This window comes from Sinocyclocheilus anshuiensis, unplaced genomic scaffold (genome assembly GCF_001515605.1).
Source record: "Sinocyclocheilus anshuiensis isolate Anshui unplaced genomic scaffold, SAMN03320099.WGS_v1.1 scaffold861, whole genome shotgun sequence".
NCBI classification, from domain to species: Eukaryota; Metazoa; Chordata; class Actinopteri; order Cypriniformes; family Cyprinidae; genus Sinocyclocheilus; species Sinocyclocheilus anshuiensis.
Window position 1 is genome coordinate 1068401 of NW_015554217.1, and position 10000 is coordinate 1078400.

Consider the following 10000-nt stretch of genomic DNA (forward strand, 5'->3'; position numbering starts at 1 on the left):
TTTCTAAGCAACCATGACCTGCGCTCTCCAGAGGACGCGGAACTGTCAACAAAGGACAAACGGATTTCCAGCACTGAAAATCACGTGCAGTAGCTCTGCTACTAAATGTAAATGCTACTCGTCTGTACAGCTGTCGCGTCCGGTGTAGACACCGTGTCTGTGTGTGAGCAAAGAAAACAATCAGTATAAATATAACGATCAGTAGCCTATACTAAACATCGCACATCCTGCGATGTGACTATCGCGGATGCGCACATCGCGATATCGATGCTGAAACGATATATCATGCAGCCCTAATTTATTGTTTAGTAGCCACATTGTTTATTAGAAGACACAGTACTGTTTAAACTCTTGGGATACTTTTTTTAAAGAAATTAATAGTTTTATTTAGCGAGACATGTATAATGTTACAAAGATTTTGATTTAAAAGAAATGCTGCTCTTTTGAACTTTCTGCTCATTAAAGAATTATCAAGACAAATGTGTCATGGTTTCCACAAAAATATTAAGCAGATCAACTGTTTTCATCATTGAAAAATATTTCTTCAGCACCAAATCTGATTTGTGAAAGATCATGTGACACTGAAAGCTAGAGTTATGGCTGCTAAAACTTCAGTTTTGCTGAATATTGTTTATACATTTATTTTATAACTTTAAAATATAATAATTTAGAATCTAATAATATGTCACAATACTAAAACAAACAAAATTACTCACCCAAAACTTGAACAGTAGTGTGTATTAGGTGTACTTTGCTTCGACATATATAAATTATGATTACTGTAATAGAATAGGTAATTAAGTTCTTTTGATGTAGCAAAATTTGTTTAATAAAGCTCTGAATGTCAGATTAGCTTTAAATGGCCAACACTGTTAGTTGCTTTACATGTCAGACAGACAGGTTTTTCCTAATTAAGTGGATGGTTTTTGACCAGAAAAATATAATGTTGAGCTAGCCTTATTCTGATAGCCAAAAGTAAAATGTACCAACAGCCTTGTCTATAAATAGGGCTCATTTCCTCCTTTTATATATTTTTGAATTAATTTTTGTTGTATCGCTGTAGTGAGGTGCTTAGTTAGTATAATCTCTGACCTGTTTGCTTTACAGTTGTATAGATTCTAAGTGTTTGTCTGTTTGTCCTAGCAGAATAACTCGAGAGGAAAAAGAATGAGCTGATTTTAAGAGCTCTGATAATGAAGCCCAGAATAAGTGCGACCTGGTCACACAGCAAAGTGGGAAACGTACAAGCTGTAAGTAAACACTCTCATCTATAATCAGTAACCCTCCTGATTCACACGGCCTCTAACCAGAGCTAAATAACATGTCGCTCAAAATACCACCGAATGTAACGGAAACGTGACATAGTTGATTTGAGCGCTGTTGTTTGTGACATCCCACTGAGCTGATGTTACGTGATCTGTCTCTTGCAGTAAGCATTAGAAGGCCATGAAGCAATGAGATAAACACTGGATGACTGGAGGTCCCCTGCTTAACAGTCTCTAAGCATGGCTGGCCTACAGCTGGTGACCCCTGCCTCCTCACCCATGGGGCCCTTCTTCGGTCTCCCGTGGCAACAGGAAGCTATCCATGACAACATATACACACCAAGGAAATATCAGGCAAGTCTTTTGAAATGGTTCGATTTTGATACTCAGGCTAGTCTGAGTGCTTTTGTGCCATTCCAATCCCATATGACTTTTTTTTTTTGGAAACACACGAGAAGTTTTGAAAATGTTTATGCTGCTCTCAATGAAAGTATACAGTGAGCAGGTGAGGAAAGCTGCAAAAAAGACGACAAAACTCCATTAAACTAGCATACAAGTACAGCTCATTTCCTATATTCCAAATATTCTCAAGACATACTGTAGCTTTTTGTGAGGAACAGATGGAAATTTAAGCTGTTAACCACTGAAGATCTTCTCATCTGCTATAGCTTTCGACTTAACCTGATGTGTGAAGATGTGTTGCACCAGGTTGGATGTCAGTGAACCATTGTGACTTTCAGTAGATAAGGATTTCATTCTGTTCCTCACACAAAGCTATTGTATGGCCTTAGGAGACTTGAAATATTGTGCACAGGTCATATGGACTGTTTTTTTACCATGTTTTTGATTGTATGGAATTGTATTTCCATTGACCATTGTATGGAAAAGAGCAGCTTGGACATTTTGCTAAACATCTCCTTATTTGTTTCATTGAAAATGAAATGGAAGTCATACATCAAAGTAATCACAATTCATTTGTATTATAATTCCTTTCTACAAATATTTTCATATTATTTATACATGCTATTTATTTTTTTAAATAAGTCTCTTATGCTGACCAGACTGCATTTATTTGATCAAAAATACAGTAAAAACTTTAAGATTGTGAAATATGATTACAATTTAAAGTAAATATATTTGTTAATATATTTTTAAAATGTTATTTATTCCTGTCCTGGCAATGCTCATTTTTATGCTGATTTGACAGTGAACATTTCTTTTTATTACCAATGTTGAAAGCAGTTGTGCTTAATATTTTTGTGAATCCATTATACATTTTATTTCAATAATCTTTGATGAATAGAAAATTCCAAAGAACAACATTTATTTGAAAGATAACATTATAAATGTCTTTACTGTCACTTTTGATCAAATTAATGCACCTTTGCTGAAAAAAAAAAAAAAAAAGAAAACATATAGCTGAATAGTTTCACCTAATTGCATTTTCCCACCAGGTTGAACTTCTTGAAGCAGCTCTTGAACACAATACTATTGTCTGCTTAAATACTGGCTCAGGGAAGACCTTTATCGCAGCACTCCTAATCAAAGAACTCTCCCACCAAATCCGTGGAGAGGATGGGAAGAGAACAGTTTTCCTGGTGAATGCAGGTGAGGAATTGTCTAGTCTGCCATGTGATGTAAACATATTAAAACATTATCAAACTCTTTCTGTATGTTTATTAATCTTAATTCTGATTTGTTCGTTTTTCCCAATTGAAGCATCATCTGTGGTTCAGCAAGCATCTACTGTAAGAACCCACTCTGATCTCCAGGTGGGCGACTACATGTCAGAGGACATGACATCATGGCCCGAGGAGATGTGGAACAGAGAGATGATGGAGAATCAGGTGTGATTATACATTTTCCATTTAACGTGCCTATGAATTTATTCATATAATTGTTGAACGGATTGATGAGGTGTCATTGGGCAGTCTCTCTTCTGTGATATTCTCCCGTCCTCATCCCTGTCTTTTCCATAATGTCTGTTCTTTCAGGTGCTGGTCATGACGTGCCGCATCTTCTTCCACGTGTTAAAAAATGGAGTCTTGCCACTATCAAAAATCAACCTGCTGGTTTTTGACGAATGCCACCTTGCAATCACAGACCATCCTTATCGGGAAATAATGAAGGTGAAATTGCAGTCTGTTACAGCATTGAACAGGTGCTATGAAATCACATCTGTCAATGTAAAGAGATGGATGATAAAGGTCTCATCTAAGTGTCACTCTAAAGGTATCGATCCATTATTATAGTATTAATGGGCATGTATTTAGTCCTGGAGATTGAACGTAGGCACTGATAAGATATTGTTGCTCATCTGAAACGCATTCTAACTGAACATTTTTATTTTGAAGACTAATACTTTCTGGCACATTCTAAGTTCGGAGTAAAACGGATAATCCACCCAAAAATAAAAAAAAAATCTGTCATTATTTACTCACCCTCATTTCAAAGTTGAATGTCTGTGGAACATAAAAGATGATGATTTTGAGAAATGTGTCCATACAGTGGAAGTCAATGGGCTTCAATGTCGTTTGGTTCCCAACGTTCTTCAAAATATCTTCTTTAGTGCAGAAGAAAGAATTTCATACAGGTTTGGAATGACATGCAGGTTAGTAAATGATGACAGAATTAGCTTTTTTTGTGTGAATCATCTCTTTAGATTTGAAGATTGGCTGAATGCAGATATTTTGACTTCTCTGAATATGTGATCTTTTCTGAGGAGAGTCATATTTTAGTTATAACACGTACTAATTTTAAAAATGCAGGCCATCGCTATGGAAGTTGCATTCACTTAACATTTTAGCACTGCAATAGAATACATTGGTTGTAATTAGAGTTGTGCTGAAACTGTAATTCATTGAGATGGTTGTTTTTTTCCCCCTCATGATTTTAAAGCACATATGCTGGAAATTGGATTACACAATCGTGTTTTCATGATTGATCACTGCTGTCAATTTTGAGTGCTTTGTCCAACTTTAATTCAAGCTAGATAGATCATATTGTAAGGTAGTTGGTGATAACCATATCTACATATAATGTTTTATTAAACAGTGCCAGTCTTCTTTACAGGTTTGTGAGGGTTGCCCAGGCTGTCCTCGCATTTTGGGTCTGACTGCTTCCATTTTAAATGGCAAATGTGACCCTTGTGATTTGGAGGAGAAGATTCAGAACCTGGAAAAGATTCTGCAGAGCAGTGCAGAAACTGCCACTGATCTTGTGGTGCTGGATAGGTACGTTTATGATTTCCACTCTTGCTTTTGTTGCAGCTTGTAGAATAGACGTTTTTCCTTGTAAAACTCTCTAATTTACACAATAGGATTGAAAAAAAAATGTTTATCTGTCATTTAAGTATCATTTACTATAGATATTTCTTGCATGTGTGTTTATGTCCAGGTATGCGTCCCAGCCTCGTGAGGTGGTGCTGGATTGTGGGCTGTACCAGGATCAGAGTGGGCTCTCTGAGAGGCTTTTAAATGAGCTGGATGAAGCCCTTCATTTTCTTAATGACTGCAACTTATCTGCTCATCGAGAAGATAGAGATCCCACATTCATCTCCAAACAGGTTCTTCTTTAGGGTCTTATTTTAAAGCAACAATACCCTTGACAGGAACGTCCTGTTGTGATTTCAAATCACTGTGTTCTGATTGTGTGATTGTTTATCACAAGGTGCTGAATGACTGCCGCGCCGTGTTGACTGTGTTGGGCCCTTGGTGCGCCGATAAAGCTGCAGGAATCATGGTCCGGGAGCTGCAGAAATATATCAAACATGAACAGGAAGAGCTGAACCGCAAGTTCCTATTGTTCACAGACACCATTCTGAGAAAAATCCACGCCTTATGTGAGGAGCATTTCTCCCCAGCTTCCCTAGACCTGAAGTTTGTCACTCCCAAGGTCATCAAACTTCTGGAGATTCTCCACGAGTACAAGCCTTTCGAACGGCAGCAGTTTGAGAGTGTGGAGTGGTACAATAATCGCAATCAGGACAATTATGTTTCTTGGAGCGATTCTGAGGACGAAGATGAGGAGGAAGAGGCAGAGGCAAAGGAAAAGCCCGAAGCTAATTTTCCGTCACCTTTTACCAACATCCTCTGTGGAATCGTCTTCGTGGAAAGGCGTTATACTGCAGTTGTTTTAAACAGGTTTGTTTGCAGTGCTTCACTGTGTTTCTTGGAAATTCTATACAAATAATAAATGTACTAAAACTAAAATCAGTAATTTTCAATGCAAAAAATGAATTTAGGAATTAGGATTGGACTGATAGACGATGCCATTGTCCATCGCCGATGGCTGATAGACATCACGATGTTGAGCCGACATCGTGACCCCCATACCCCCCAATCCGCCGCATCCCAATACCATGTTTGGAAAGAAAATGACGTGCATACGGAACCCCTAAAGGGAATAAATATGAGATGGGAGGAAAATACATATTTTATAAATTTCTCTCGCAGTTATATCAATGGGTAACTATACTGTATATAAATTGCGGGCATCAGGGATCCGCTATTATGCCTGGCATTGAAACTGCTTTTGAATGCACGATTGCTTTTTAGTTTCACTTTCACTTTCGAGATTCGTGATCACATGTACTATGGAGTGGCAGTACTTACCACACATTTTGCAAGATTAGATGTTTGTCAGTGGTGCTGAGGATCTGCAAATCATTCGCCATCGTCATTGCGAATGATTTCATCATCGTTCATCGCGATGTTTCATTGTAGACATCGTCCGATGCCAATTTTGTAGACATCGCCCAACCCTATTAGGAATCACATTATTATAATGTACAGTATGAAAAATGGATATTTATTTTGTGATTCACTATAGATAACAATTAACAGTATTTTTTAATTATTAGTGTTTTTAAATAGTAACTGAATATTAAAGGCAAAGGTAATCTAAATGTATAAAAAGGATTTGATTTAGGGATGCACGATATATCGGTATCGGCCGATAAATGCTCATTTTTTCTGTTATCGGTATCGGCCCGATAAGAAAATTTGTCCGATATCTTAAAGCCGATAAATAATGCATTATTTCCTTCAGAGACACTTCAGATGCGCGCTGTTCGTTTGCAGCCTTTTGTGCAATTGTACGATGTAATATTGTGTTTATTTGATGTATATCTGATTTATCTCATATAGAATGCATTTGGTTAAATTAAAAGAGCGCTTCAGTTTACCGGTGATCATCTTTAGCTCAGCGCATGCAGCTCAAACAGCAGTGCACAACATTAATAACTATGATTGGGAATGTCGTGTATATAACATTCTAATGAGAACATTATTATAATAAAACGTTGTGAATTCTTTGGGTTTATATCGGTATCGGCCAAAATTTTCATATCGGTGCATCCCTAATTTGATTGCTACGAAACTATTTGAGCAAAATACAGTAAAAACTGTAATATTGTGAAATATTATAACAATTTAAAATAGCTGCTTTCTATTTTAATATATTTTAAAATCTAATTTATTCCTGTGTTGGCCAAGCTGAATTTTTAGCAGTCATTACTCCAGTCTTCAGTGTCACATGACCCTTCAGAAATCATTCTAATATGCTGATTTGGAGCTCAAGAAACATTTGTTATTATCAATATTGAAAACAGTTGTGCCGTGTAATGTGCCGTGTAATATTTTTGTGGAAACCATGATACATTTTTTCAAGATTCTTTGATCAGAATGTTCAAAAGAACGGCATTTATATGAAATAGAAATATTTTGTAATGTTTTAAATGTCTTTATTGTCACTTTTGCTCAATTTAATGTGTCCTTGTTGAATAACAGTATTGATTTCTTTAAAAAATAAAAAAACTTGATCACCCGAATCTTGCATATTTAAAGGGATAGTTTTAAATAATTAGAAAATTCTGTCATTAATTGCTCACCCTCATGTTGTTCCAAACCCGTAAGACCTTTGTTCATCTTCGGAACACAAATTAAGATATTTTTGATGAAATCCATGAGCTTTCTGACCCTGCATAGACAGCAATGTAATTACTGTGTTCAAGGGCCAGAAAAGGTAGTAAGGACATCGATAAAATAGTCCATGTGACATCAGTGGTTCGACTGACATGGAAGAGAAGAAATTGTTGAATAAAGTCGTTATTTTTGTTTTATTTGCGCACAAAAAGCATTCTGATAGCTTCATAAAATTGGTTGAACCACTGATGTGAAATATACTTTTAAATTATCCAAAGGTACTTGAATGCACCTTGTATTATTTGTGTGTATCAGACTTATCAAGGAGGGAGGGAAGCAGGACCCAGAGCTGGCCTACATCAGTAGCAACTTCATCACAGGTCACAGCATTGGCAAGAACCAGCCTCGCAACAAACAAATGGAGGTGGAGTTCAGAAAACAAGAGGAGGTGAGCGAGTTCAGCATTCCTAGAAAGTCTCTTGTGCAACTTCCTTAGCTTGTGCTGATCATAATTGTTTTTGCTGATTCACATTACTGTCCAGGTCCTGAGGAAGTTCAGAGCCCATGAAACCAACTTGCTCATTGCAACCAGCATTGTGGAAGAAGGCGTTGATATTCCAAAGTGCAATTTGGTCGTTCGGTTTGACCTGCCAACAGAGTACCGGTCGTATGTGCAATCCAAAGGTCGCGCCCGGGCTCCAGTCTCCAATTACATCATGCTAGCTGACAGCGAACGGACAAACACATTTGAGGAAGACCTCAAGACCTACAAGGCCATAGAGAAGGTCAGCAGGTTTAATGAGATTTCCAGAAAGAGGTTGTGTGTACGTTAAGATGTGTCATTCTAATAGTTGTACGTCTTTTAGATCCTCCGAAATAAGTGCTCGAAGTCAGCAGAATGCAGTGATTTTGAACTGGAGCCAGCGACCGATGATGACAACGTTTTACCACCTTACGTCCTACGCTCAGAGGACGGCGGCCCCCGTGTCACGATTAACACAGCCATTGGGCACATCAACAGGTCAATTTCCTTTTCTAAATCAAAGATTGCTATATTTTATATTTTTTATTAATGTCATTCTTAAATGCTTTTGTGTGTTGTACAGATATTGTGCTCGCTTGCCCAGTGATCCGTTCACTCATCTTGCTCCAAAGTGTAAAACTGTGGAGCTTAAGACTGGAGGTTATCAGTCCACACTCTTCCTACCCATTAACTCACCACTCAGAGTTCCTGTCACCGTGAGTTCTTGCCCAAATATATTTGATATTTTTCTAAATATTCTGACATTCACTCTTCTTTGCTAGGAGTTAAATGGAGAGTTTAGCCAGACTGTCAGATTTTCCTCACCCTTGTGTTATTCCAAACCTGTTAGACTGACTTTCTTCCATGGAACACAAAAGGAGATGTTTTGAAGAATGTTCACGCTGCTTTTTTCCATACGATGAAAGTGGATGGAAACCATGAGCTGTCAAACTCCAAAATAAGAAAAAAGCTCCAGAAAAGTTGTCTAAATGAAAAGTAATTTATGGCCATATGATTCTTCCTGTTAGACACAGACTGAAATTTAAGGTTTTCACTGACAATCTTTCCTTGAACATCCATGGCAGCAATGGTCACCATACACTTTCATTGTATGAAACAGAATAGTTTGAACGTTCTGTTATAAGTATTTTGTGTTCCATGGAACAAAGTCATACAGATTTTGAAGGACAGGAGGATGAAAAATGTGCAAAAATGTGTGCAATTTTTCTAAAAAAAATCCCTGATTGAAAGTAAAAAGTCTTCTAAATGTTTCTTCATCCCTTTAGGGGCCAACAATGAATTGTGCAAGACTTGCTGAGAAAGCTGTTGCTCTTCTCTGTTGTGAAAAGCTGCACAAAATTGGTGAGCATGAAAAAGTCTAAATATATGCAATTTCTGATGCATTGTGGGACAGAGATGCACTCACTGATGTGAGATATTTCTTTCTAGGTGAACTGGATGATCATTTGATGCCAGTGGGAAAGGAAACTGTGAAGTATGAGGAGGAGCTGGACCTGCATGATGAGGAGGAGACGAACGTGCCAGGAAGACCAGGCTCCACCAAACGGAGACAGTGTTACCCAAAAGCCGTAAGTGTCATGAACCCGAAATACCTTTATAAAGTCTGTCAGTATTCATGGTTTTTTGGTACCACCATAGTTTGGGGTTGGTAAGTGTCTTTTATGCACTTATTGCATGTATTTGACCAGAAATACAGTGAAACTAATATTGTGAAATATTATTATAGCACATAATTTTAACATCTTTACGGTCATCGTTTGATCAATTTAATTCGTCCTCGCTGAATCAAGGATTCTTTTTTATTTTATTTTATTTATTTATTTATTTTTAAGTACAATGTGTAGAAGGTATACAGTCATGTTGGATATGCTGTCTTGTAGATACCAGAGTGTCTGCGGGGTTGTTACCCTGTGCCAGAACAGCCTTGCTATCTTTACGTAATAGGGATGGTCCTCACCACCCCTCTTCCTGATGAGCTCAACTTCCGGCGGAGGAAGCTGTACCCACCGGAGGACACTACCCGATGTTTTGGCATTCTGACAGCTAAACCAATACCTCGGGTAATCACCTTTCATTTAACTTCTCTTTCTGAATCTGTAGATCTTTGGAGAAGAACTTGTCAATCTTTATTCATTGTGAATTGCTTTGATAATTATTTTGAGTACAGTTGCATTTATCCTTCATTTGATATTTGATTATATCTGAAATTCATTAACTTGCCTTGAACTTTAAGTAAACAACATGCTTTTTTTTCTGGTTCTATGTCA

General features: G+C 37.4%; 1 protein-coding gene across 3 annotated transcripts in view; it reads left to right on the plus strand.

Annotated features, from left to right (window-relative positions):
- Positions 1-10000, plus strand: part of LOC107671118 (endoribonuclease Dicer) — a 32880-nt gene that overhangs the window by 5713 nt on the left and 17167 nt on the right. For 2 of the 3 annotated variants that reach the window (XM_016463963.1, XM_016463964.1), the window contains exons 3-17: positions 1147-1250; positions 1431-1619; positions 2720-2873; positions 2985-3112; positions 3260-3394; positions 4338-4498; positions 4662-4830; positions 4935-5407; positions 7505-7637; positions 7732-7974; positions 8056-8210; positions 8296-8428; positions 8999-9074; positions 9162-9301; positions 9614-9793. In XM_016463963.1, coding sequence (XP_016319449.1) covers positions 1506-1619; positions 2720-2873; positions 2985-3112; positions 3260-3394; positions 4338-4498; positions 4662-4830; positions 4935-5407; positions 7505-7637; positions 7732-7974; positions 8056-8210; positions 8296-8428; positions 8999-9074; positions 9162-9301; positions 9614-9793 — 2394 coding nt within the window. In that variant the 5' untranslated portion in view covers positions 1147-1250; positions 1431-1505. Of the gene's footprint in view, positions 1-1146; positions 1251-1430; positions 1620-2719; positions 2874-2984; positions 3113-3259; positions 3395-4337; positions 4499-4661; positions 4831-4934; positions 5408-7504; positions 7638-7731; positions 7975-8055; positions 8211-8295; positions 8429-8998; positions 9075-9161; positions 9302-9613; positions 9794-10000 lie in introns of those variants that run through there. The other variant, XM_016463965.1, reaches the window with a different exon arrangement.